This window comes from Zea mays, chromosome 2 (genome assembly GCF_902167145.1).
Source record: "Zea mays cultivar B73 chromosome 2, Zm-B73-REFERENCE-NAM-5.0, whole genome shotgun sequence".
NCBI classification, from domain to species: Eukaryota; Viridiplantae; Streptophyta; class Magnoliopsida; order Poales; family Poaceae; genus Zea; species Zea mays.
This window is the reverse complement of record NC_050097.1, coordinates 174,830,912-174,858,220: the sequence shown is the minus strand read 5'-3', so window position 1 is coordinate 174,858,220 and position 27,309 is coordinate 174,830,912. Positions and strand designations below refer to the sequence as shown.

Here is a 27,309-nt window from a genome sequence, read left to right as displayed (position 1 = left end):
AAGAACCTAATGTGGGTACCTGATGCTACACGGCTTCACCCTCCACGCTAACACTCTGGGCCTGCCTCACGTGTCCCGACTGGTTCTCTCGCCCCATGCGCCTCGGCCTCAGTGTCGCGCCATGTGGGCCCCACGCCCAGTGCCCGCGTAGCGCTCTCTCTGCCAGCTACTGCGCCTATCCAGCACCCGACCCCGGCCGCGCAGCTATCACCAGACTACATGTACCTTAGTGTTTAGAAATAAACAATAATTATAGAAAAAAATAGTACACCCCACGCCTAGCGCCCGTGCAACACTCTCTTAGCTATTATGTCTGTTCAACACCTGATCCCGACCGCGAAGCTACCACCAAACCACAAACCACAGTACCACGCGTACCTTAGTGTTTAGAAATAAATAATAATTATATAAGAAAACAGTACACCCACATGTCCGTGCAACGCTATCTTAGCTACTGCGTCTATCCAGCACCTGACCCCGCTGATGTTTAGAAATAAACAATAATTATATAAAAAATAGTACCGACCCCGCTGGTGTTTAGAAATAAACAATAATTATATAAAAAATATTACAAAGCGAGCAATCGAACCCATGCTCCATGCTCTAGAAATGTAGGGTTAACCAACAAACTACATGTACCTCAACGTAGAAATAAACAGTAATTATATTTAAATAAATATCTCAATACATATTTATTATGGTATTAAAAAACCGTAGCAAAGCATGAGTAACTAGCTAGTATATAGTATATGTGAACAGTTTAATGCATACACTTAGAAAAAAATAAAATGATTTATAATTTATGATGGAAAGAGTATGACATAGAGCACCGTTATTCAAGTAAACCAATCAATTTAGTAATATAGGGCGTGATTAGTTGGACAGCCTGCTGCGCCCAGGCCGACCACATCCAGTTGACCGCTCAACACTTGATTCTACATGCGTGGAGTCTGACCTGCACGCGCCGATGCAAGTCAGACGCTTTTTTGCTTGTCGGCCTGCGCGGGCGGAGACACGGGGGAGCAAGCGGGCGGAGACATCCACGCTGCTACGACCCGGCGCCCAGTAGTAGTCTCAAGTTTTTCACGCAGTGACTATACGGCTAATAGTTCTCAAACAACATGGTCTTTAAAACACCTATATGTTACCTCTCTCTCTCTCTTAAAATAAAATACGTAGACGCCCCAAACTCTGAGAAACAAACAGCCTACGCAGTTTCGGCGAAGTTTTAGACACAAATTAAACAGAGATAGCGGCATGACGCATGCTTAAGAAATATATGTGTGAAGACCCAAGATACAACATTCCGTTGTAGTCTAGCTGGTCAGGATACTCGGCTCTCACCCGAGAGACCCGGGTTCGAGTCCCGGCAACGGAACTATTTTTGTTGTTTTCTTTGTTAAATACTTCGACTGACATGCTTATGTTTTCTTTTTACATCAATACAAATACAATAATATTTTTGTTGCTTTCTTCGTTAAATACTTCGACTGACATGCTTATGTTTTCTTTTTACATCAATACAAATACAATAAGTTCTCTGTCAATGAATACAAATACAATAAGCAGTAAAGCACCATGCGTATGTTCAGTTCGGTCACCCATTTGCTCCAACATAAACAAAAGGCCAAAAAAAAACGTTACAGAACAAGCTAAATGAAAAATAAACGATAGGCGATTGTTCTACGTTCCAACAATAAAAACTGGCAGGGATTCTAGCCCAAACCGCGATCAAACCTTAGTTACATCAATGGTCGTCATAGAACTGACTAGAGTTCCTCGAATCCTTCTTCGTCCGCGCCTTCCTCTATTCTTCCAAAATGAATCCGGAAGCTTTCCATCTACCAATGCCGGGAAAAGTGAAATTCAAACGAAGATTCAAAGAGAGCCGTCAGTAAAAGGATTTGTTGCAAAGGTACTTGTTAAGGTTCTAATGATATTTTTACTGTTGCATAAAGCGGCAAACTGTGACATGTGATGAGCAGCAGCAATCCAGAAGTTGCACCAGTTGCTATTTCTGAGCTATTAAATCTACTGGAGGTTCACTCACCAAAAATAAAAAAATAAAAATCCCGAAATAAATTCCACTTTTCTCGATAGTTTTCACATGTGAGTAGGGACAGACTTGATGCAAGGACGCGATCTCTTGACATTTAAAAAGGCCGCTAGGAACAAGCTACTTGACCACCAACCAGAAATCCCAGCTGGGGCCTGGGGCTCAGATTTCTAATCATATTTCCTGACAGAGCTGTCACAATAACGACCTACTAACAGTACATGTTAGTTGCTGTTGTTTTTTTTTGTTTTTTTTTTTTTTTTTGCAACTGTAGCCGCAGCCACAACCTAAAGAAGCTGCAGGTGGAGTGGGTTTTTGACAAAACTTTTAGTATTTGTACCGTTTCCTCTTACGGTCTAAATCGCTTCAAACTCAACACACAGTGGACCTCAATGATTTATTTACATGTACGTGTTTTTTATGCAAGATTACTCATGTACTGTTGGTAATATATTTCATACATAAATGATGGCCAAACTAAACCTAGGCCATCAAAAGGTAGAACCCCGTACCTTTTCGTCTGGCTCTTGAAAGAAAAAATTACAGGCAGTTCTAGACAGAAGTCGTATTTTTTTTGGAAATATTTGAATTTAGATTTCATGGTGTCTACCAGAAATCAGTCGGACTTCGCTAACTGACTCTACCAGGAAACATTCTGACAAAGGAATTCGAAATCAGGGCTATGATCCCAAAATCTTCTCAGATCATCTTCAAAAACAATTGTAGCGAGAGAAAAAAAATCAAACAGAAGTTCCAATGGCTCACCTGTGCATCTGAAAACCGCAGCTGTTCTGCAACAAAAAGCATTGTGCCACATTGTTCCAATGTAATAGCTAGATCTAAGCCAATATCCTCTGCAACAGTATCATATTGCACAAAGCTGACTCGAAAGCCATGAGTAAAGAAAAGCTTTTCTAGTTTGTCCTGTTCCAAGCCCTGCAAAACATCGTACAGCAGAACTGTTATTGGCCACCCATTTAAAAGATAATATGTGATTTTGACATATATTTTTTCAACCAACCATGTCCATTGGTGCTGTACAGTCTGTAAAATGGGGCAGCTCTCCTATGACGATACTTCCTTTCATTGCTAGATTGCTTATGAGAAGCAAGAGATGTTCCAAACTTGTGGTTGTGGACAGAGGTAATCCCTGCAATGCCAATAAAACTTCATTTTACAAAAATAAGACTATCAAGCTGTTGTTACTGACTGTACTAACATTCATATGCACCATAACTGAACTGCTTTTGTGCCATGGTTTTTAAAGCGGTAAGGCGCTCCAAGGCGTTGGACCATCGCCTAGACGCCTAGGCGGCGCCTAGGCGACGCCTAGGCGAGGTAGGCGGGCAAGGCGCCTAGGCGTCAGACCACCGCCCGGACGCCTAGGCGTCGCCTAGGCGACGCCTAGGCGACGCCTTAAAAACAGTGTTTTGTGCTCAAGGCCGATGAAGACATTTGTGAATTCACTTATTTAAATATGCTTACAAGTTAAGCTAGTTACCTGCAGTACCCACAAGCTGATCCTATTCCCATTGAAACCATTTTTGCTCAAGCACGCTTGTATATCATGGGATTCCAAAGGAGTATGAAGCAAAACACAATTTTGTGATACTTTCGCTCCAGTTCCTGTGAACCATAAGAAACATAAATGCAAGTAAGTTCTTGGCAATCATTATCAAAGCTCTAAGTTTTCTTTAGAGAAGCAATCATCCATATGCCGCTGAATAAGTACATTTCCCTTTAATAAAAAAAACCCTACAGTGGGGGTTTCCCCTGCTGTATTTATGGTTAAAAAATGTTCATGGTCTAAAACACGACAAGCAACTCATTACGAGACCAATATGGTTTTGAATAAACAGCCCAATATGTCAGTGAGGCACAGCACAAGAACTTATTAGTACTATACAGGGGATAAGCTATTTTAATGGTTACTAGTTACTACATCTGGTTTTAAATAATTGACATTTTATAATGAAACACAATCTTTTTTTTCATTAATACAGCTTTTTTTAAGGATAGAAGAGCTGGAGTGCTGGACAAATTTTGATAGTTTGAGGGCTCAAAATCCAGTGAAGAAATTATTAGTAGTGCCTCAGCTGACCAGACTAGAAAGGTTCAGGAACTAATGGTGGTATATTGTGGAAAATGCATATGTTTTGATTGAACTATGGCATAAACATGGGTAAGGAAGCCTGTCATCTAAACAAATGAAAAGAAGAAACTTGTGACTGATAAGTCTATAATACACCTCTGAGCTGCTGAGTTGCTGCAGTGAAGACTTCTCCTGGTGACACATCATATATAACAGACAACCTTGGCCAGTTCAGCCTGTACGGACGAGTGTCCATTCCATCTGTCAACAGAACAATCTATAAGGAATGAGCTAGCTGCTAGCATATTCTCAAACGGTTGGAAGGAAAGAGTTGATTAAATTTACCTGTCTAATATCTTCTGAATTGTTGATCAAATTCTGTATTTTGTCATCAATATATCTGGTTGTTAGCCTATAATGATCTTGCCAAGGCAGTGCATGTGAATCTAGATAATCCATATCATGATGTGCCACGTCATGTGAAAGAAGAATGGCAGCATATGGATCGATAAAAAGAGGATCTGCATGCATAACTTCATTAAATTACATTCGAACTAACATAGAACATATCTAAAGCAAAGGAAACTAATACTCTACGGTGATTATTATCAATGTTTTCCCAGGAAAATAGTACAACATAGTTCTTTAAACAGTAGTGAACATGTCATCAACATTTGCCTCATGACTCATGAGGATCTTTGACATCCTTCAATGTGATTAAATGACCAGAAAATGAAGTCAAGGCACATACATGTCATCAACATTTGCCTCCTGACTCATGAGGATCTTTGACATCCTTCAATGTGATTAAATGACCAGAAAATGAAGTCAAGGCACATAACAAAAGTTGCACTAAGCATCTGCACGCATAAATATTTTGCTAATTAAATTTTACCTCAGTTGTTATTAAGACATTCTCGACCTTAAAAAACATAATAATGAGTTCTGTTCCTAAAATTTTGCAGCACAATAAACCAACACATTGTGCTGAAACAGCAAACAATGCGAAAATGCCAGTCTGACAGCAAAATACAAATATCGGCCTACCACTCTACCAGAAAAGAAATATCAGGACAACAACAGAAGACAGTTGTGTACTAATGTAGACATATTCCTATATCTCTGTTCAAGTTACGCATCTTTTTATGGGAATCCATGAACCCTAAGCTACCACATTTGAAGCAAAAGCATCACAAAGTTCTAGGGCTCCAGTATCCAAAGTGAATTGCAATGACTCAAAAAAAATCACTTCGCCGGGTCATATACAACCTTAAACATGTAGCCCGACTTCATATCAATTACTCCCTCTGTCCCCAAAAAAAATGCAATTGTAGGTTTAGAACAAGTCAAACTTTCTTAAGTTTAACCAAGTTTATAGAAAAATAATATCAATATTTATATTTTCCAAACAGGTTTAGAGCAACTCCAAGAGACTAGGTATATGGTTTTAGTACAGGTAAATTTAGCTATTATTAGAAGAAAAAGTCTTCAATAGATTCTGTAAATGACTCTTCAAATTTAGTGGCCCTCTATCTTCGCTCTCTATTTTTGGATAGCCTGTTTTACTCTACATTCAGTTCGTAGGTTACCGAGTCTGTTGGATTAGCCTACTCTTTTTCTGTAAAATCTATTTTAGAGAGTAGTTAAATCGGTAAATTTGGCTAATCTTTTTAACTGATCTCTTGGAGTTGCTCTTATAGTTGATCTATTGATATTTATTTGGCATGGTCATTCCCTCCCTGGCCGAGTGTATTTATTTGGCATCGTAAATATTAGTACTTTCTAGTATAAATTTGGTCAAAACTAACTGTTTGACTCATCGGAAAGAGAAAATTACATTCTTTTCAGACAGAGGGAGTATTAAACCTGACCACCAGATTGCTCCATTCTGTGTTAAATGAGTTCACAATGAAGAAAAAATAGCATGCAATCCACCGAGATTTCGTCCTGCCCAACAGCCCAGGTGTAGGAGAATCTCGATTTACGTAGCACATGATTTGCAATTATAGTTTCTCCACGATTCGTCGAAAAAGTGGCGCGCAGTTCAGCAGTACTAACCCAAATCGAAAAGTCAATCGAGCAACAACACGAGGTCTCCAATATGAGAAAATTCATTGGGTATACCTGAGCGGCGAGACTCCTCGTCGCGGATGCGAGCAGCCCGGAGGGCGGTGAGGAGGAGCTGGTCGAGTTCCTCTGGCTCCGGGAGCGGGCCTCCGCGGGGGGCGCCGCCGGCGGTGGCCGAGGGCCTTGACGACGAGCGCCTCCCGCTGTACCAGGAGGAGGAGCAGTGTGGCGGACGTGGCGGTGGTGGCAGGGTCAGCGACCTGCGGCGTGCGGACGGGGCCGCCAGCGGCGGCGGCGCGGCGAGCCTCGTCAGGGCGGGCATGTGCCGAACCGACGTCACCTGCTGAAGCTGAACTGGCACGACTTGGACGGTTTCTCAGTTGTTCGCTCTATGCCTCTATCCAGTTTCCAGCGAGGCACTACGGGCCGTTTGTTTGCATGGACACGGTGCAAAGTATTGGCATGTTTGGTTTGTTTTTTTTTTTTTTACCATACCTAGGTACGAGCAGAAGACGTATATAGGATGATAAAGTAACTCATAAGATTTAGAATATAGAAAGTGATAGATTTTTATTCTTGTGACCACTCGGTCAATTATATATTCATGTTGATTTTGGCTACTTTTTCTCGACACGTGACGCACATGTGGACCAATAAAAACACATTACGTACTAAAGTCAGATATCGCCGACCGGATCAGTACCGACTGGTTCATTATTAGTGCGGTGATCGGTACCGACCAATTTGATTCCAGTATAATTAGTACCGACTAATTTAGGCAGTCGGTAGCGTTATCGATCATCCGGCAAAGCGATCCGTATTTTGACATCGTGGCGATCGATGTCAACCCAAGTAACGTCTCGCACTGGCACAAGCCTAAGACGAAGGTCTCATAATTTCTTTTGTAATGACACATATACATTACATTTTTCAAAATGTGAAATTTTGAGTTACATCACGTTATGTCTTGGCCGGCCGTGTGGTACAACCGTATCTTATTTGTTCTCTTGTGATTTGTTTATAATTTGTTGAAGTATATTGTTTTTGTGTCAATATATATATATATATATATATATATATATATATATATATATATATATATATATATATATATATATATATATATATATATATTACATTTTGTTAGGTTGTTGCATTGTCTGTCGGGTTCTTTATTATTGGGTCTGGGAATATGCAACAGCGTTCGAAATCGAAAGAAACGAAACTAAAATTTTAAACATGTGAGAGGAGTAAACGGACGGCATTATCCGTAGACAGCTTCATGTAGCTACGTACCCATTATCCGTACGGTACGTAGTAGCATCCGTTATTATCATTACACATTGTGAGGAGTAAACGGACGGCCAATTTGTAATTGGAAGAAGAGATCGTCGTCTCTGAGTAGGCACGAAATGACCCAAACTCCGCGTCATCGCTCACGCTCAAGCTGATCCGTCGTCGCCGGACGATGGCGCCGGGGCGCTGGAGGACCCATCAGACGACGATGGCGCCGGGGCGCCGGAGGACCCATCAGACGACGACGGCCCTGGTGCGCCGGAGGACTCAGACGACGATGGCGCGGGTGCGCTAGAGGGCCCGGACGACGCCGCCGCCGCCGCCGCCGCCGGAGCATCAGCAGTCGGGCCGCTGGCGCTGGCGCCATACGCCGGCGCGTCACCAGCTGATGGCCCGCTGGCGCTGGCAGGGCCCTCGGAGGTGCCGGCGGGTGCGTCCGCGGCACCTCCGAACGGCGCCGCCGCCCCGTAGGAGGGCGCTCCGGCGTTGGAGGGTGGCAGGGCGATGCCTGCGGACATGGATCCGGATGCCTCGGTGATGAGGTCCAGCGTGACGCGCTGCAGCTTCTCGAAGTCGAGGCTGAAGTTGACGACGTCGTCCTTGTCGCCGTTCTTGGGCAGGTCCTTGCAGGCGTCCTCGCAGGTGGAGGTGCCGCCGAGCGTGGAGGAGAGCCACGACTTGAGCTCCAGGAACTTGGCGTCGGTGGGCTCCCGGACGAGGCCGTTGAGGTGGGCGACGGCCTCCTCGACGTCGTCCGAGCAGCTGTCGTAGCACTTGAACACGGTGCTGTCCTTGGCGTTGTTGTACTTCCCGTGCACGAACGTGGCCATCCCGGATCCCTTCTCGGCCGCGATGTTCACGAACAGCTCCGCCAGCCGGCGCGGGGTCGCCTTCTGGCTCTCTGGCTTTGCGGTGAGGCTGTCCACGCAGATCTTGGGGAATTGTGTCTTGCTGCACGCGTCCTGCACGGTGTCGCCCACGGTCCGTGCAGCGGACGCAGTGGAGACGAGGAGGAGGAGGAGGGGGAGCAGGAGCAGAGGCGCGATGGGGACAGAGCGTGCCATGGCGATGAGGCGATCGTTGGTTGTTCGCGTTCCTCTCTCGGTGGTAAAGGTGGCGGTGCGATTAATTGTGGTGAGTGCATGGTCTATATATATCTGTGTGATTTGTGAACTTAAGGCGTCCAGGGGCCAAACGACTGGTTCTCCCGGGCCGGGCACTTGCATGTGGCATACCGCCGTTCTAGGAGAAGACTAGAAGTGGAACGTGCCATCCGCAACACATGCTGAGCCTTCCAAATAAGTTATGTGACTTCTACGACAGGTGTCTTCATTCTCTCGGTATGTGTTTGTCTGCAATGACATAACAGAGGATGAAAATTATAATTAGTCCCTGTTGGTTTCCTTTCATTTTGAGGAATTGAAACCTTACTATTGGAATAGGCTATTTTATTTAAAATATGACATTCCACCACTTTTCAAAGTTATCATGTAAGGCTATCTCAAATTTATGGGGTGAGAGATAGAAATTGATTCCATAGATTTACATACTATTTTTTCGATGTATAACTTATAACACACTCTTTTATTTGCTTTGTTATAACATAAATGTAGTATATAACTATTTCTCTCGTATGATTTAAGATAATATACAAATATATTATATATATAAATATATAAACTTAATTAGTTTTATCTAAATTATAATTATTAAAATGGAATTCAATTCCAACGAAACAAACGGAGCCTTAGAATAAAGTCATCTACATAAAAATATTTTCGTTTAATGTCGTTCCTAACCTAAGAATTAATGCCGTTCCTAACTACAAGAGACAAGGCTCCTCGATCCCACAAATGCTTGTTTCTTTCTCACGTATACCTCCATCCAAACAAAAGACAAGATCAATTCATCCCTACTTATCCCTCAAACCAAACAAAAAATCAGTAAACATCACATCCTTCCAACCAAACAAAACTAGTGATCATTTCATCTCTCAAACCAGATCCATAACATCCCATCCTAATATGTCACGCAACCAAACTAGTGTTGCCTATGTGTGGCCCAAAGTCTTGTTTGGTCAGTTCTTTTAAAAAAATGCATCGACATTGCTAAATTTGTGTCACATTAGAGACAACGAGTAGATACTCCATTAGGAATTGTTTGCAATGCATATTCTTCTTAGGCCCTGTTTGGTTCCTTTAGTCACTAGACTAAATTTTAGTGACTAAAGTTTAGTCGCTAAAGTAACCCGTTTGTTTCCAATGACTAAACCGGACTAAAGAGCTTTAATTGTTGTGAATAATGACTGTTTTACCCCTATTAATTAATGAATGTTTGCTATTTGAAGAAAGTGGAGAGGACAAATAAGGTAAAAACACTACTTTAGTCACTTTTAGTCACTTCCTTGGTGACTAAAGAACTAAAATTTAGTCACCCACTTTAGTCATCATGTTTGCTTCTTTAGGACCTAAAAGTGACTAAACTTTAGTTATCCTAAACCAAACGGGGCCTTAGTCCCATGATTATTTCTCCACCAGATATAAGATGTAGTACTGAACTAAGTGCATTTCTCGCTACTTCTCGTTGTGTCCGGAATTTGCACCAGGAGACTGTTTGGATCTTTTATTTTAAAGAAATTGGAATCTACTTAATGGAATACACTATTTGGCTTAAAATATGGCATTCTACAACTTCTCTAAAGTTTAGATATAAATCTATCTTAAATTTACGAAGGTGAGTGTTCGCGAGAACAAAAAAAATAAAAGAATCTTACGATGAGGATAAGTGTTGCAATCGTGAACCATATATTTCACTAATCATTGGATTTACAAAAAACACCGTTCGCCTGAACTTGTCTTCACTTCCGTTGTCTTCTACGTCGTTGCTTGGACAAGCTTCTAACTTGGAGAATGTGTAGTTCGCTAGCTGATTCTCGAGGCCTTACGTGAGAGAGGCTCGCCCGGTTAATTACATCTACAAAGTAAAAAATTTGTAGAACACATCCGATTAAGCTACGCATAGTGGTCGTCGTATCTCTAGAATGAGTGAAAGGTGTATGATGTGAGTGGCTTTTAGAATTGCCAAAACTCAATCATGACTACGTCATTGTCACGTTGATTGGTAAACGGGATGTTGTTGATGAAAAGGATGACTTTTGCCTCGTCGGTGTCCAGTCGTGGGTACGCCAGTCTTCATCAGCATGAACAGATGTATTGCTTTCGTCTCGTCGGTGCCCAGCAATAATGTGTCCGATCTCGTCTACACAAGACGTGTCGTTGGAATAATAATGATAAGTTTTGCCAATAATTTAGCCAGCATTTAAGCATTTAATCAAGCCGTGGGATGAATTTCGCCCTTCGAGATAGCGAGAAGAGAGTTCGCCCTTTATGTAGAAATTAATATGGCATGGTCATCGGGTTTTTAGATTAATCCAGAATAATCATTGGACCAGTATATCAATCTGGAGCACAAACGCAACATTAGATTATCAAATTAAATTGATCCAGCATGACCATCGAATTTTTAGATTAATCTGGAATAGCCACCGGATTAGTCGAACAATATAGAGCGCGAGCGCATCAACATCATATTATTTTTTTAAAGTAAAGGTACTGTAGGAATGTCCTACAGTAATTTTATTAATTCAAAGAGAACCAAGTTTTAGGAAAAGAGAGGAAAATTACACCGCAAGTGAAGGGAAGAGAAAGCAAGGGGAGGAACTACAATCCTAAATGAAGTAACCAGGTGGAGATATCTTCCTTAAGATTAGGCTTGACTCGATGGCATAATAAGGCAAATTCAGTCCTGAACATCGCCTTGCACTCAGAAACGGTAGGAGGGATCTCATGAAAATCCAATTATTTCTGCACCTCCAGATGCACCACGTCATAATGATAATAGTTTCTAGCCTCCAAGGGACTTGCAATCTCCTTCTAATCCTCAATAAGGTATGCAGGAGATTCAAATTACGCGGCGGGAGAAAGCCCAAAAGTAACCAACATCGCCGAGCAAAATTACATATGAAGAAGAGATGAATGAGCGTCTCTTCAATCTGAAGGATGCAGTTATCGCAGGTGAAGGAATCCAAGGGCATTGAACGACGCCTGAGGAGGGAGCAGGTATTCAATCTGTCTTTGAGCAATAACCAGAAGAACACTTTGTGCTTAGGTTGACATTTAGATTTCCATAACCAAGAGAAGAGAGGGTGCGACTGCTGGGCGCCAATCAAGTGAGCATAGACCTTCTGAGATGAAAACAGATTGGAAGAGCCACTGCAACGCCAAATATCATTGTGATCATGCAATTGGAAATCAGCAAGAATGTCCTGAAATGAAAGTAACTGGCCAAACGCTTCAGCAGATAGGGGAGTGTGGAACAATTCATTCGGGGAAGCCAACCGAGCTTGATGAATGTTAATCTCCCTGACAGATGCAAAAGACCAGAGCTCCGGGAATCTTTCAGATGTGCGCTGTCCATTCCATCGATCATGCCAGAGGAGAGTAGTTTTCCCATTTCCAACCTCCACTCGGGCAATTTCCTTAAATAAATCATGAATTTTGAGAATATCTTTCCACCAAAACGAACCAACTGGTTTAGCTGAAGGTAGAGAATTGTTGTAGTGAGTGTCCCAGATGATGTTGACCCACGGGATGTTGACTCTATTATAGAATTTATGGAGGCATTTCATAAGTAGCGCTTTATTCTGAAGCTCAAGATTGATGACTCCAAGGCCCCCCTGAATTTTTGGCTTGCATACTGATTTCCAGTCAACAAGAGGAGGCTTTTTTGCATTTATGTCTGCCCCTCTCCAAAGACAATGCTGTTGAAGTTTGTCAATCTGTTTGATCACATTTTTGGGAAGCTTCAGGGTGCACATGTAGTAGGTTGGAAGAGAAGAAAATACCGCGTTGACCATTTGTAATCTACCAGCCTGGGATAGAAATATAGAAGTTGAAGCGAGTCTTCTTTCGATCCTCTGAATGAGAGGAAGGAATGCTTCCAAATTGGGTTTACGAAGCCCCAGAGGAAGCCCGAGATACGTGAAGGGCAAAGATCCAATCTTGCAGTGGAACGTATTTGCAAGAACAACCATTTTCTGCTCTGAAACATTGATGGGATAAATATTAGATTTGTTATAATTCACATGGAGCCCTGTAGAGTCAGCAAAGGAGTTAAGCATCGCTTTAAGGAAGAAGAGTTGTCTGGGGCACGCTTCCAAAATCATAATTGTATCATCTGCGTACTGGATAATCGGGAAATCAGATCCACGGGAGAACGGAATCGGGAGCTTGAGGATGCCACAATCCTTGGCCTTGATAATAATTGACTGGAGCAGGTCTGCTGCTAGAACAAAGAGAAGGGGGGACAAGGGGCCCCCTGGCGAACTCCACGCCTGCAATGAAAACGTCTTCCCGGGACTCCATTTAAAAGAACTTGTGAAGTGCCAGAGCCAAGAATCAAGGAGATCCAGTGTAACCATCTGTCCCCAAAACCTTTATGTCTTAAAATATCAATGATAGCCGCATGTTCTAATTTGTCAAAAGCCTTTTCAAAGTCCAATTTTAGGATGACCAATTCTTTACCCGACTTATGACAGATAGAGATGTATTCAAACGCCCATGCTAGACAGTCTTGAATTGTCCTTGCTTTGAGAAAACCATATTGATTCTGATGGACTAATTTAGAAATAACCAGTTGCAGTCGATTAGCAAGGATTTTAGTCAGGACTTTCATACTTGTATTGAGGAGGGAAATCGGTCTATAGTCACCCACCGAGGTAGGAGAGCTATGCTTAGGGATAAGAGTCACATAAGATCCATTAAAACTTTCCATGCAGATCGATCCCTCATAAAACTTATCACAAAGTTCATAAAAGTCCGAAGCAATCACCGGCCAGCATTTTCGGACAAAATCCGTGTTAAAACCATCAGGGCCAGGCGACTTATTAGCAGGTAAGTTCCTGATGATCTGGTCTATCTCACTGCGGGAGAAGGGCGTTTCTAAAGCTGACAGGCTGATAACAGGCTGAATTAGTTTCGACAAGTTGAAAACCATAGATGTTGGTTGAGAGGTCCCTAATCGATCTTTGAAAGCTTGGAAAAGCACCTCTTCTTTGTCCAAATGAGAGAGAGCAACCATGCCATTATCACGGTTTAAAGACAAAATATTGTTGTGACGGTGCTTCGAAGTGGCATTTGCATGAAAAATTTTGTGCCAGCATCCCCCAACGTAGCCCATTTGATTTGACCTCTCTGTTTCCAGTAAATACGCTGATTGGAAAGAAGAACCTGCAGGTGATGAACTAAAACATCCTTAAAGTTCCACTCTTGAATTGTTAAGTCTCTGCTTTCCTCAATAAAGTCCATAAACTGAATGATCAATTCCACCTTATCAATCAGCTTAGCTAAATTGGGTAAGGATTTCTGCCACCCATGGATCACCTTTCTCGCTCTTTTAAACTTAGCCATAAGCCGTTTAGCAGGGTCAGGCTGAAACAAATCATGATTCCAAGAGCCTTGAAAAATGGAATGAAAGTCTTCAAGCTGAAGCCAATAGTTTTCAAATCTGAAAATGGGCGGTTTAGGGACATTAGATTGGATATTGACCACCCAGGGAACATGATCTGAGGCCCCCCTGGTCAGAGTAAAGGCAGAAGTCGCGGGGAAATTGGAAGACCAGGCTGGCGAGATAAAGCACCAGTCCAGCTTTTCAAGCAAAGGTTGGCGTTGCATGTTTGACCAAGTGAAAGTTTGCCCTTTGAGAGGAATTTCCTGTAAACCCAGTTGACTGATTGCCGCATTGCAATTGAGCATTCTAATAGGGTCACCACCCAGCTTGTCACGGTTTTCATGATATCTAATCATATTGAAATCACCCAGAAAAATCCAAAGCTTGTCTTCAGCAATTTCAAGGTTAGAAAACCATGCAAGAAAGGCTTCTCTTCCATGAGGGGAGCAAGGGGCATAGATGTTGGAAAGCCACCAAACATGACCATCTAGATTAGACCGAAAGCAAATAGTATGCCCAAACACATTCTGATCAACTACCTCTGCCTCAAAGAGGGAGTCTTTCCAAATAGTGATGAATCCTCCAGAAGCTCCAATAGAAGGGCCATGAGCAAATTTACCTAAATTACAGTTGCAGAAAAAACGAAGATATGATTCGTCGAAGGATTCTTTTTTGTTTTCTGAATACAAACAATGTCACAATTGGATTCCAAGATATTGTTCCACAATGAATTCCATTTGGTGTCAGAGTTGATGCCTCTGATATTGTGGGACAGGATTTTCAGTGACCGATGAGAGCTTTGAGAATGATTATCCATTGAAAACCATAAATACTTCTAAAGGGCTCGGGCATAGGTCACCGTTATGCCACGACAACGTGTAGGCATACTTCTAGTTAGACTTCCCCTTGCAAAAATGTGGTCATTGAATATCTAGAATAATAATTAGGTTGTGAAAATGGCAAGCACATAACCATTGGATCTCTTTGGGTCATCATTATATGGTGCATGTGAATATGTATGTGGTGTGCCATGCAATGTTGTGTTACAGACAGTTATTCAAGGTATGGATTCTTTGAAAAGGTGTCGTTATGTAATTTTTATATAAAACACATCGAGAAAAAACTTAATATTCAATATATGTTATGGTACGAATAAAGAAATGTTTCAATTCTTTTTTTTACTATTACACAATACAACATAGACATCCATAACACGTACACATACACTGACCCCTATAAACATACTATGCATATAAACCATATCCCTATGAACATCTTCGAAGGACTGAACCGACAGATCTCGAGATTCACAAAGTCACCGGAGGCGAGAGCACAGTATTAACCAAAGAAACACACCCTCTCATCCATTTATTTTTCTAAAGGCACACACACACATTTTAAATTTGATCATAATCTTGAACCAATGGTTTCCCTATGAACAAAAGTATAAAGTTTGATGATATAAGTATGATTTTAAGTGTTTGATATTATTTCCTATTATCACCTTATGTTTTCCAAACAATAAATTACAAATGTAACTATGTAAGTAACAGTTAAAGTTTTAATTCGGAATGGAAGTGTATTGTAATTTTTAGGGGGGGGGGGGGGGGGACAACTGATGATGGCTTATCGCTGCAACATGTCAAAAGTAACATGCTGTGCCATTTTCTGGCCTCATTATATTCATTTGCATCAATGATGCAGCACCAAAAAATCCTAATTCTAAGCTGACATACTGCTCGAAAATTGTGGGATGGAGGAGAGAGCAAAATACTTGGAACATAGTAAGGAGCAGGCTTCACTGTTCCGAAATTTCGTTTTGAACAAAAAAAATTTGACTTTCATATTTTTAAAATGTGATACCGGGCCGAGAAATGGTTCCCCTAGCTGACCAGGAACGAGAAATTGGCCGAGGAACCAGACTTTTCGGTCGGTAATTCGAAGCATGCATGCATAGCATAGGAGTGACCAAGATGCGTGTGTGCCGCCACGATATCATCACTCATGCAGTCGAAGCAGTGCTCTGCCCCGAGGTCGGCGCTGGCGCTGGTACGCTGGCGCCATAAGCTGGGGCATCAGGAGACGGGGCGCCGTAGGCGGGGGCGCCAGCCGACGAGCCGTACCCTCCGGACGGCGCCGACGCATCCGACGGCGGCAGTGCGACCTCGGCCGACATGGAGCCGGAAGCCTCGGTGATGAGGTCCAGCGTGACGCGCAGCAGCTTCTCAAACTCGAAGCTCTTGGTTATGCAGACGTTCTTGATGTCGCTGACGGGGGCGTCCTTGCAGGCGTCCTCGCAGGTGGCGGTGCCGCCGAGCGTGGAGGTGAGCCAGGACTTGACCTCGAGGAACCTGGCGTCGGAGAAGTCGCGGGAGAGGGCGCTGAGGTGCGCCACGGCTTCCTCGATGTCCTCGGAGCAGGTGTCGATGCACTTGTACAGGACGTCGTCGTCCTTGATGGCGTTGAGCTCGTGGTGCGCGAACGCGGCCACGGTCATGCCCACCTCGGCCGACACGTACACGAGCAGCTCGGCCAGCCGGCGCGGCGTGACCGCCGTCTCCGCCTGGCACTCTGGGTTGTCCTTGAGCGCGTGCATGCACACCTTGGGGAACAGCGTCTTGTTGCACGCCTCCTGGAGGTATCCGGGGCCGCCGGCGGCGTCGGTGATGGCCCGCACGGCGGGCGCGGTGGAGATAAGGAGGATGGGAAAGAAGAGGTGCGCGACGGAGCGAGCCATAGCCATGGCGCGTCGCGGCGGGCGGGCGGAGACGGTGTGTGTGTGTGTGTGTCCCCTCCTTTGTGGTCTGTGGTTCCAGGCGATGGTGATGAGAGGAAAGGCACCACGCGCACGGGCTTATATACATGCTATCTAGCTAGCCTCCTTGAATTGCAAGCGGTCAAGCTAGGCCGGTTTTCTCCATGGTCGATGACCTGTTCTCCTCCCGGCATGCATGCATGGCTTGCCGCTGCTATAGGAGAGTAGAACATGCCTGTCGGGACATATGGTGAGCCATCCGCAAGGTGTCTTCGTTTCCTTTTTGTTCCAGATCTGTGGCTAAAAATCGATAGGCCAGGCCTTGTTTGGCTACTTTTGGTTTGAGGTGCACCAGTGGAATTCTATAAACTTTCTACAGCTAAAAACCGCTGAAAATAAGTGTAAAATAACTTATTTTATCCTTCACCAAAAGTTAGTTAAAAAACAGCGTCGATTTTTTTGACCGCCATTGTAGAAAACTTATTTTCGTGGTTAGAAGACAAATGCAAAAAATAAATCTAACACATCTAGTTTAGATAGAGTTAGACCAACTCCATCAATTGTGTCTCCGTATATACTTATTAGTGTGTTGCCACGAGACGGAGGAGCGTGGGGAGCGACATCTAGGCTATAAATATAATTTTTGTTTATTTCTAAACACTAAGGTATGTGTGATCTGTTGGTTAGCTCCAAATTTCTGGAGCAAATAGGTACGGGTTTGAATGCTCGTTCTGCACTATTTTTTGAAGACGTTGGACGTTGGTAGGGTGAAGCCGTGTGTTGACACCTTTTTTAGGGCGCCAATCACTCAACACGAACCAGCGGCGGTGCTCTCTACACAGGGGCGGACGGTCCGCGGCCAGGGGCCAGACGGTCCGCGACCTGGCGCGAGGCTAGGGTTTCCTACCTGACGGCCGAACGGTCCGTGCCCTAGGGCTGTACGGTTCGCGCGAGTGCAGGGGCGGCGGAAGGTCGCCGGCGGCGCCTGGATCTCGCTCCCGTGAGGGACCCCGCTGGAGAGGAGAGATCTCGACCTAGACTCCTCTAATCGACGTAGAGTCGAAGAGAAGCGGAAAATTTGAGGATTGGGAGACTAAACATAAACTAGACTAGAACTACTCCTAGGATAAAATGTAGATTGTATTGATTGAGGGTTCGATTGATTGATTAAATCGGTCGTATTCCTCTGCTTTTATAGAGGAGGGGCTGGACCCGTTACCAACAAAATTCCGAGCTTATCCCGAGATTCTCGCCAACAAACATAGCAAGAAACTCGGAACCCTAATTTGTTCTGCGCTTGCGCGGACCGTTCGGCCTCAGGGCGGGACCGTCCGATGGCTCTTTTTAGTGCTCAACATATGCCCCTGCCTTTTGGTGGAGCTGAGCAAACCAAAAGCAACTAACTCGATGTGATTACATCGGTTTTCTTAGGCATCTTGCCACATACTAGGATGGTACCGTTTGAGGAAACGCCCATTCAAAGCCTTGGGTAAATCCTTGCCTTGTAATGTTTGTAGCAAATAAGCGTTACCAGACATTACCTGTTTTACTTTATAAGGACCATCCCAGCTTGACGACTGTCGGAGGGGAAAATCTCTCCGGCCGGGTGGCAGATTGCACCCACCCTAAATCCTAAGATGAGGAGGGGCCTAAGTGTTTTGCCTGTTATGCGAGATGGATGGACGAACACAAGAACACGCAAAGGTTTAGAGTGGTTCGGGCCGCCGGAGCGTAATACCCTACTCCACTGTGTGATGTATTAAATTGGGAGCTTGTATGAGCTTGTGAGTGTCTGCCTAAGATGTGGTGTGAGTGAACCTGTCTTGTAACGTCGCATGCCTCCCATTTTATAGCCGAAGGGGGGCATGCACAAAGGTACTGAGCCCTGACATGTGGGCCCAGGGACTTAACGAATATTGTACTCGGAGCCACGAACGTGTGCTGCTGAGGCGATCTTCTAGCGCTCTGACACATGAGATCTACGTATCCTTGGCGTGCAGGGGAAGCTCCTTGTAGAAGGGGTAACGAGTCCAGTCCGCCGCATGGCACGGGCGCGCTATTCTATAATAGATTGGACCGGCGCGCCGTCTAACCCTGTCTGCCAGTGGAAAGGACTAGACGCATTAAATACCGAGAGGGCACATCCCTCGTTGGCTTTCTGGTAGACGATGCGTCCATTCTACAATAAATGTAGCGGCTGCGCGGTTCTAGTGGCCCGACGTCAGACTCCTCTTGTTGGCTTACGTCATGGGCCACCAGCCATGTGGCAGTAGCGGATCTCCGCCTTGGGCGGGGGAGCGCTATGCAAGCCCCGGACACGTGCCAGCACCGGACCCCTTCTAGGGCAGGACCAGGGTATCTCCTGCCCCAAGATCCGGGATCCGGTGGTGAATCATCCGGACCTCTCTCCGAAGGGTCCGGGATCTGTCCCGGAGGTCCGCCCGTCATGCGCGGGGTCCGGTGTTTTCCATGTAGCGGTTTCAGACCTGCTGCATACATCCGGAGCACATCCTTCCCCTTGGCCACTTGGTGACCCCCAAGGCGGCCGAGGTTGCGCAATAGTGAGCCGTTTATCGCACAACCAGGGACTTCACTGCTGGCACAGAGTCTTTTCCTTGTAACAGGGGGTACCCCTTGTCGGTGTTTCGGGTCCGACCGCACACCCAGGGTTACCCCCCCAAGGTGCTTTTTAGAAGTAGGACGGTGTTACCGACTGTAGCTCGATGGTTCGTGCTGGGCGCACGAGAAACAGTAGACAGTGATGTATAGGTTCGGGCCGCTTTGAGATGCGTAACACCCTACGTCCTGGCTGGAATGCTTTATGCGATGAGTTACAAGGGGGCTCTCTAGCACTGGAAAATGTATAGAGCGGGATAGGAGGCTAAGTGATGAATAATGTTGATCTATCTTCTTGAAGGGGTGCCCCCTAGGCCTTATATACTCGACCGTGGGGCATTACATATGGATATGATAACAACGTGAGCCAGAATAATAGTGAACTAACCGAGTCTGTCTCCCTATAATTCAGCCGACTCATCTTCACCCAGTTCCGATGTACGGGGCTCCTGTGCGGGAAGGTCGGGTCACTGCTGCGATTACTGTTCGGATGTTGTTGGGCCAACTGGGCTTGCACCGACCCGGCCTTGTGTTGATCTGTCTCACTGGTCGTTCCTCCAGGCCCACGAGGGGGATGACCTTGCGAATTATGGGGCCTCTGGGCCTTTCGTGAGGTCTTTTATCCTTTTAGTGGACCCGGGGGATATCTGTCCCCCACAAGCCCCCGATCTTTGGGCTGATTTTGAAATAAACGGCCCAAAGATCCTAGGTCCTGCTTGCGGTATTTGATTTTACTAGGGACTGCTTTTGAAAATAAGTCTATCGAGTCACTGCTTCAGAATTCTGAGTGATCCGGTTAACACGTCTTCTTTTTACTGTCTTCTTCTGCTATTATTCCTCAAAATTTGGTGTTCTGTCTCGGGTTTATGCTTCGGAGGTCAGCATTTTGCACTGTCGAGCCGTGAAGTCCATCGAGTGCACCGAAGGTGCACCCAATGGGTGTAGCCCCCGAGCTTCGAGTGGATTTTTGAAAATAATCCACTCGAAGGTCTTCATTTCGTGTCTTTTTCTGGGAATCTTCCTCCCTTTTTATTGAATGCCTTGGAGACCAGCATTATATTGTTGATGCTTACGCTTTAGAGGTCAGCGTATATTTTTGTCTTTGTGGCCGAGTACGCGATCTACCCATATCTTGATAGGTTTTGCCATTTATTTGATCTGCGACTGATTGGACGTTCGATAGATGGCCCTTGGCTCGTCTTCATGTCACTTCGTGCTTTGATGCTTCTGTTGATTAGACTTGTACCTCATCGGCTATATTTGGCTTTCCTTTGATCCCCACTGATATCTTTCTTCTGTCTTGAAGTATTCATTGCATATACTGTTCGGATGTGACAGTGTTGAAAATATACTGATAATTCCTGGGTGTCCCCCCAATGGGTGTAGGCAAGGGGTGGCTTGGTACGCTGAGCGTTTAGCAAATTGCTTTTGAGTAGTAACTTGATGTGACCGCGAGCGTAATCATATCGCCTGCGTGGTTGACTGGAGTCCCAATGGGTGTCGTGTTACGTGAAATGGCGTCAGCCGCCTGACGTGTCTTCAGATGGTTTGAATTGCATATTGAATTTTTGCGACTGTTCAGTGGCCATGGTAGGAGATGAGCGGTTGCCTTCTTCTTCTATAAATAGTGCCCTTGCTTCTCCAGCGTTTTCACGCTTCTTGCTACTGCTTGGTGTTTAATCTTCTCTCCTTCCCTCCACTTTCGCCATGGGCAAGAACAAGAAAGGCAGCAGCTCTTCGCATCACTCGGGCGACAAGCGCAAGCGCGAGCCGACTCCTCCTTCGGAGGACTTAGCGACTCGGAATACTCGGAGGAGAAGTTCTCCTCCGAGTCCGAGGGTTCTCCGGCTCCCGCCTCTCCCCCCGGCGTTGTCTGATGATTCAGACGACTCCCAGGGGATCGCCGCGGAGGTGTGGACCTACATCCGGGCCATCGAGCGTGCCGGGCTCGAGGGCTCGGATGAGTCGGAGTACTCCTCGGACGAGGAGAATCCCTCCGACTCGTCCGAGGAGGGCAGCGGCGGCGACGGTGGTGACGGCGACGACGACGGAGGCGACGGTGACGGCGGCGGCAACAGCGGCAAGGGCGGACGCGACAGCAGCGGCGGCGGCAGCAGCAGGGGCAGCAACAAGGCCAGTGGCTAAATGCCACTGGTTTTAATTATTAGTATATATTAGTAGCAGTATAATGAAATAATGTAGTAGTAGTTAGTAGTATAGAGTAGTGAAGTACAGTGTAGTAGTAGGGGGGTCATCGACTCATAATGAGTTGATTTGTAAGTTCGGTAGTACTTCACGTATAATGAAGAATGATTTCGATTCCTCTCGTGCGTATCATTCCGCCTTCTTGCTGATTGTCATTTGTGTTGGTGCTTACTGCAGAGGCTGTTTCTGAATGTAATGCTTGAGTAGCAACTTAGAATCGTCGAACCGTGCTTCAGATCACCTTCTTCACGATGCCAGCGCTTTAGTAGTGGTGGCCGAGTGATTATCAGCGATGTTGGGGCTTTTCAGAGGTGATAGCCGAGCGATAACGGGCCGCGTTGGTGTTTTAGAAATAACGACCGAGCGGTTATTGGCGATGTCGGCGTTTTAGAGGTAACAGCCGAGTGACAACGGACTGCATCGGCCGCTTTGGAGGTAGTGGCCAAGTGAAGTCAAATAACGCCAGCGTTTTTAGAAACGATAGCTGAGTCAATTTGGGCCGCGTCGGCCGTTTTGGAGATAACAGTCGAGTGATGACATGGCACACCAGCGTTTTAGAAATAACGACGGGGTGATGACATGGCACGCCAGCGTTTTAGAAATAATGGTTGGGTGATGACTGGGCACTTTTTTAGAAATGACATCTGGCTCGGGGAAATCCCATATGTACTGCGCTGTCGCACGCCTCCCCGCACCGTGCCCTAGTTTCTGTTTTTTTGCATCCAGATTCTTTCTGCTTTCCTGCAATATCTCTTCCGCTCCGTTCGCTAGCAAGGTTGAGATGGCGCCCAAGCGGAAAGCTTCGAGTTCGTCCGTCACAATCATTCCTCCCATTGATCCCAACAGTCAGTTGCCTTTCGCAGGTAACCATATGTCTGTTGTCTCCGAATCCGACCTTCTTCATCTTGTTTCCATTGGGGTTCTTCCTCCGAAGGAGCTCTGTTTGTGGCGGATCTGCCGTGGGGTCACTGTTCCGACAGAAGACACCCACGAATCTGTCATTTATGTTCCTTTCCTTATCCACGGACTCGCCCTACCCATTTCTCCTTTCTTCCGCGGTCTCCTTGATTTCTATCGCTTGAATTTGACCCATCTGAATCTCAATTCTATTCTGCAAGTTTCTGTTTTTGTTCATTTATGCGAAGCCTTTCTTGGTGTTTTGCCCCACTTTGGCCTTTGGAAGTATCTGTACCACTGCCGGCCTGGGATGGCCGGGGGGCAGCACTAGCTGGTGGGGGCGCGAGCTTAGAGATGCGTCGCGGAAGGAAGACTGACTACCTCGACATCCCACTCAAGGACAGCATCAAGGGATGGCGCCTGGAATGGTTCATCATGGAGAATCATGGGAATTCCCTCCCCCCACGGTTAGGGAGACAGCCGGATGTTCGCACTCCGAGCTGGACCGAATCCCCCATAGACCAGGAGGTGGCTGAGGCAAGGGCTCTGTTAGCAGAAGTTGGATTGTTGAAAGAAAGGGGTCTGACTGCAGAAGCTGTGGTCGTTGACTTTATTTTCAAGAACATTCAGCCATTGAAAGACAGAGCATATCCGGCCTATTTGTACCGAGGCTTGGCTGATTCAACCCGGGTGACCAACAGAAGAATTCCTACTGTGGACTTGGTGAACCGGCTCGAGATGATACTCAGAGGCAAGGTGTCGAACATCGGCGCTCCTGTTGCATACTTGGCCTAGAATTTGCCTCCCTCCCAGGCCTTTATCAGTTTCGTGTCAAATCCTCCTGCTGATGATAGCGGTTTGGGCCTTAGAGTACGACCCTCTCCCGAAGAAGTTAGTGCTTTGGTTGCCTCACTCGGAGAGATTCCTGACGACGAGAGGCAGGTTCATTTTGAGGTGCCTTTGAATCCGAGTGACGCGGAGATAAGTGCCATGCTGGATATGTGAGCTGAAGATTCCTCTGATGCAATCCCTACTGAAACTCTGGTGGTAGCACCCATCCCAGAGGATAGCTAAGCTTTAGATATTCAGAAGTCTGACAACGTTCGTCTGAAGCGCTCTCGCTGAGCCAATCGGCCTGCTTCTCCTGCTGACGGGAAGAAACAGAGAAAAAGACGTCTTCATCGAGTGTCTAGTTTTGATCAGAATGCTGGTCCTTCCGTTCCTGCTGCTGGAGAAGTGCTAGTGCCTGCATTTGCTGAAACTAATCCCGATGGGTGTAACCTTCCTGCTATTGACCCCAATGGGTGTGACCTGGACGACGTTGACCCCAATGGGTGTAACCTGGATGTTGCTGACCCCAATGGGTGTACTGTCCGTGTTGTCGATGATGGCGAGGAGGAGGAGGATGAAATCCCTCTAACTCGGAAAAACAGCCGACGCTACATTGCCAGTGGCGAAAGCAGTGGTGTTCCTTCCCCAGCCCTGTCTGCTCTTGTTGATTTACAAGAATTGTCTCTGGCCAACTTTGATCAGGTTCTTGAGGATATGGTTCCAGAAGATCTGTTGTCAAAGCCGGCAGATGGTGACACGATGGATGTTTGTCCTGATGTGCTTGATGCCGGGTTGGGGTCATCCCGGGCAGCGTCCCACGCCTCATCGACCTTGGAGCGTGATCTTGAGGATCAGGAAGCTGGTCTGGATTGCGCTGCTCCCATGGAAGTGACTGAGGGACCTTCAGCCTTAGAGGTGGCTGCTGCAGAGAACTCGGCCCTCAAGGATGGTGCTGGCGCTTACCCAGCCCCCGAGGGTGTTGCCGGGAATGACCCGGCTCGGATGGGTAGCGCAAGCGATAACCCAGCCCCCGAGGGTGTTCGAGTTGGTTCTCCCTCTAACACTTCCATGGATGTTCATGTGGGATCTTCTCCTCCACACTCTGATTGTATGGCAGCGGTGCGGGTTTCGTGTCAAGAGGTCGTTTTAGAGGTCAACGTTTCCGATGACAGAGTTCTAACTTCTGCTGGTGACACTGACTTGGTTCCAATGATGCATTGCGGGTTGTTCCAGTTGGTGGCCCTTCAGCGAGCCACCGGTTGATTTCTCACGACTTGGGGTTCCCTCATTCTTCTCTAACCTCCAGGTATCTTGGTTTCTTCTGCCCTGTCTTTTACTTCAGGTAGACTGTCGTTATTATGCTCATCTGTTTTTATCGTCAGGCATTGGTGGATGAAATGGCTAGCCAGTTGAAATCACAGGGGACCTCTGTCCCAGAAGAGGCTTTGTCCCTAATGCATTGGAATCCAGTGTTACTTCAGCGACGAGTATCTGAATTGGAGACGGCAAATGCTGGTTAGTGCCCCTTTTTGCTTTTATTGGTTGTTTGAGTAATCTGCTTCATAGTTGAACACCCTTGCTTGACTGTTTCCTGACAGACATGGCCCGACAGTACTCTGATCTTGAAGGAAAACATTCTCAAGGTCAGACTGAACTGGCCCGGCGATGCTCTGATCTTGAAGAAAAGTATTCTCAAGGCCAGGCTGAACTGGCCCGGGTCTCTGCTTCTCTGAATGATGCTAACACGCTGGACTCTACTCTCCATGCTCAGCTCGACTCTGAAAAGGTGGCCTATGAATCTTGGCTTTGTTTGTTGTGTTCTTATTGCTTGCTCGACGTTTGGAGAAACTGATTCTTGTTTGCAGGAGGAAAAGCGTGCCCTCGCTACTTCTCGTGACAATCTGGAAAAGCTATACCGTGATGCTAGCAACTCATTGACTATCTTGGAGAGGAGTCATCGTTTTACCATGGAGGACTTGGATAACCATCGCTACAAGCTGCAAGAGTCTCTGGATGATATGATTCGCCTTAGACAATTGGTGTCGAACAAGGATACTGTCATCAAGGATCTGCGTGCTTCCAAAAAGTCAGTAGTCCGGGAGCTAGAGGCCGCTTGGTTGGCTGTCAAGGCCGCTGAAGATACTTCTGCTACTCTGAAGGCCCAGCGCGACAAGGCCATGGACAAAGCCGTTCGCGTGGGGCGAATTCTGATGAGGAGACCTGGCGTGGTTGTTCCCGATGACATAGTGGCGGATGTGAATGCCGCTCCCGATTCTTCGAGTCGTCCTTCCTCGTCGGTCGCTCCTGAGAAAAACATTTCCAGATAGAAAACACTGAATGCCTTGAGTATATGGTTAGTGTTCTTGAATGTTTCGTTAGAAAACACTTTTCAGCACCGAATACTGTTATTGTTTTGTTAGAGTTCCATAGTATCTACAATCGTAAAAGTAAGTGCATCATGATGGTTTTGAATTTTTTCGTGGGGCATAGAAATCGCCCTAGGATGAATAGTTGCGAACGTGCCGAATGTGTCGTGCCAACTTAAGTTGTCGTCAGCTTAAATCGATCGTTCCGCTGTCGGGGGTATAGTGATCACCGGCCTGAACCGATTGCTCCGTTGGCAGGGTATAGTGGTCACCCTTAGTTAAGTAAGCGCGAGCATGTCGCACGGTCTTAAGTCATCGCCGACTTAAGCCGATTGCTCCGTTAATATGGTATAGTGGTCACCCTGAGTTAAGTAAGCGTGAGCATGTTGCACCGTCTTAAGTCATTGCCGACTTAAGCCGATTGCTCCATTAGTAGGGTATAGTGGTCACCCTGAGTTAAGTAAGCGTGAGCATGTTGCACCGTCTTAAGTCATTGCCGACTTAAGCCGATTGCTCCGTTAGTAGGGTATAGTGGTCACCCTGAGTTAAGTAAGCGTGAGCATGTTGCACCGTCTTAAGTCATTGCCGACTTAAGCCGATTGCTCCGTTAATAGGGTATAGTGGTCACCCCGACTTGAGTAAGGACGCAAAACGAAGAATTCCCGAAGCCTTTTTTATTGATGATGCATTTCCCGGTTTACAGAGTACATTGCTGCCCCAATAGCTCTTTGAATATAGTTAAGGATAAAACTTCCTGAGATGTTCTATATTCCATGAGTTCCCAACTTCTGTGCCATCCATCTGTGTGAGTCGATATGATCCAGGTCGAATGACTTTAGCTACTATGAATGGTCCTTCCCAAAGAGGTGACAATTTGTGCCGCCCCTCCCCCGTTAGAATTCGGCGGAGGATGAGGTCTCCCACTGCGAAGGATCGATGTCGTATGGCCTTATCGTGATAGCGCCTCAGAGTTTGCTGATACCGTGCTGATTGAATCACCGTGTTTAGTCGTTCTTCTTCGAGTATGTCGACATCCTCCAGCCTAGTAGCCTCAGCTTCTGCTATGTTTTCAAAGATCAACCTTGGTGCTCCAAATTTGAGATCAGCAGGTAGCACTGCCTCCGAACCATAGACCATAAAGAAAGGAGTGTTTCCATGCAAGGCTCGACTGGGTTGAGTTCTCAGGCTCCAAACGACGTATGGCAGTTCCCTGATCCACTTTCTTGCGAACTTCTCATTTTTGTCGAAACTTTCTTCTTGAGCGCATCTAATATCATCCCGTTGGCTCTTTCTACCTGCCCATTGGCTCTTGGGTGTGCCACGGAGGCATATTTGATCTGAATGCCCTTTTGCTCGCAGAAGTCGAAGAACTCTGAACTTGTGAAGTTGGATCCCAGGTCGGTGATGATGTTGTTTGGTATTCCAAACCTGAATATTATGTCTTGTATAAATTCCACTGCTTTAGCTGAAGTTAAGGAAGCGATGGGTTTGAATTCTATCCACTTTGTGAACTTGTCAATAGCGACCAGTACATGAGTGTATCCTCCTTGGGCTTTTTTGAACGGTCCAATCATATCCAACCCCCAGCATGCAAATGGCCAAGTTACGGGTATGGTTTGTA

General features: G+C 45.9%; 4 protein-coding genes and 1 non-coding gene across 5 annotated transcripts; 2 read left to right on the top strand and 3 right to left on the bottom strand.

Moving 5' to 3' along the window:
• Positions 1–1,305: 1,305 nt before the first annotated feature.
• TRNAE-CUC (transfer RNA glutamic acid (anticodon CUC)) lies at positions 1,306–1,378 on the top strand. Its single transcript has one exon. It is a non-coding gene; the product is annotated as a tRNA-Glu (tRNA).
• Positions 1,379–1,564: 186 nt separating this feature from the next.
• On the bottom strand, positions 1,565–6,570 carry LOC100274233 (uncharacterized). The gene is made up of 7 exons (NM_001148603.2): positions 6,273–6,570; positions 4,494–4,669; positions 4,305–4,425; positions 3,558–3,682; positions 3,078–3,206; positions 2,822–2,992; positions 1,565–1,841 (listed from the first exon to the last, which is right to left on the bottom strand). The coding sequence occupies exons 1-7, from the start codon at positions 6,535–6,537 to the stop codon at positions 1,770–1,772; spliced, it is 1,059 nt and encodes a 352-aa protein (NP_001142075.2). The 5' UTR covers positions 6,538–6,570; the 3' UTR covers positions 1,565–1,769.
• A 790-nt stretch (positions 6,571–7,360) lies between these two features.
• Positions 7,361–8,625, bottom strand: LOC100216673 (uncharacterized). Its single transcript, NM_001143081.1, has one exon. It carries the CDS (start codon positions 8,573–8,575, stop codon positions 7,658–7,660), a length of 918 nt encoding a protein of 305 aa, NP_001136553.1. The 5' UTR covers positions 8,576–8,625; the 3' UTR covers positions 7,361–7,657.
• Positions 8,626–15,652: 7,027 nt separating this feature from the next.
• On the bottom strand, positions 15,653–16,835 carry LOC100193104 (uncharacterized). Its single transcript, NM_001138266.1, has one exon. It carries the CDS (start codon positions 16,759–16,761, stop codon positions 16,021–16,023), a length of 741 nt encoding a protein of 246 aa, NP_001131738.1. The 5' UTR covers positions 16,762–16,835; the 3' UTR covers positions 15,653–16,020.
• A 7,884-nt stretch (positions 16,836–24,719) lies between these two features.
• Positions 24,720–25,649, top strand: LOC118476386 (uncharacterized). Its single transcript, XM_035965393.1, has 3 exons — positions 24,720–24,837; positions 24,921–25,108; positions 25,188–25,649. The coding sequence occupies exons 1-3, from the start codon at positions 24,720–24,722 to the stop codon at positions 25,647–25,649; spliced, it is 768 nt and encodes a 255-aa protein (XP_035821286.1).
• Positions 25,650–27,309: the final 1,660 nt, after the last annotated feature.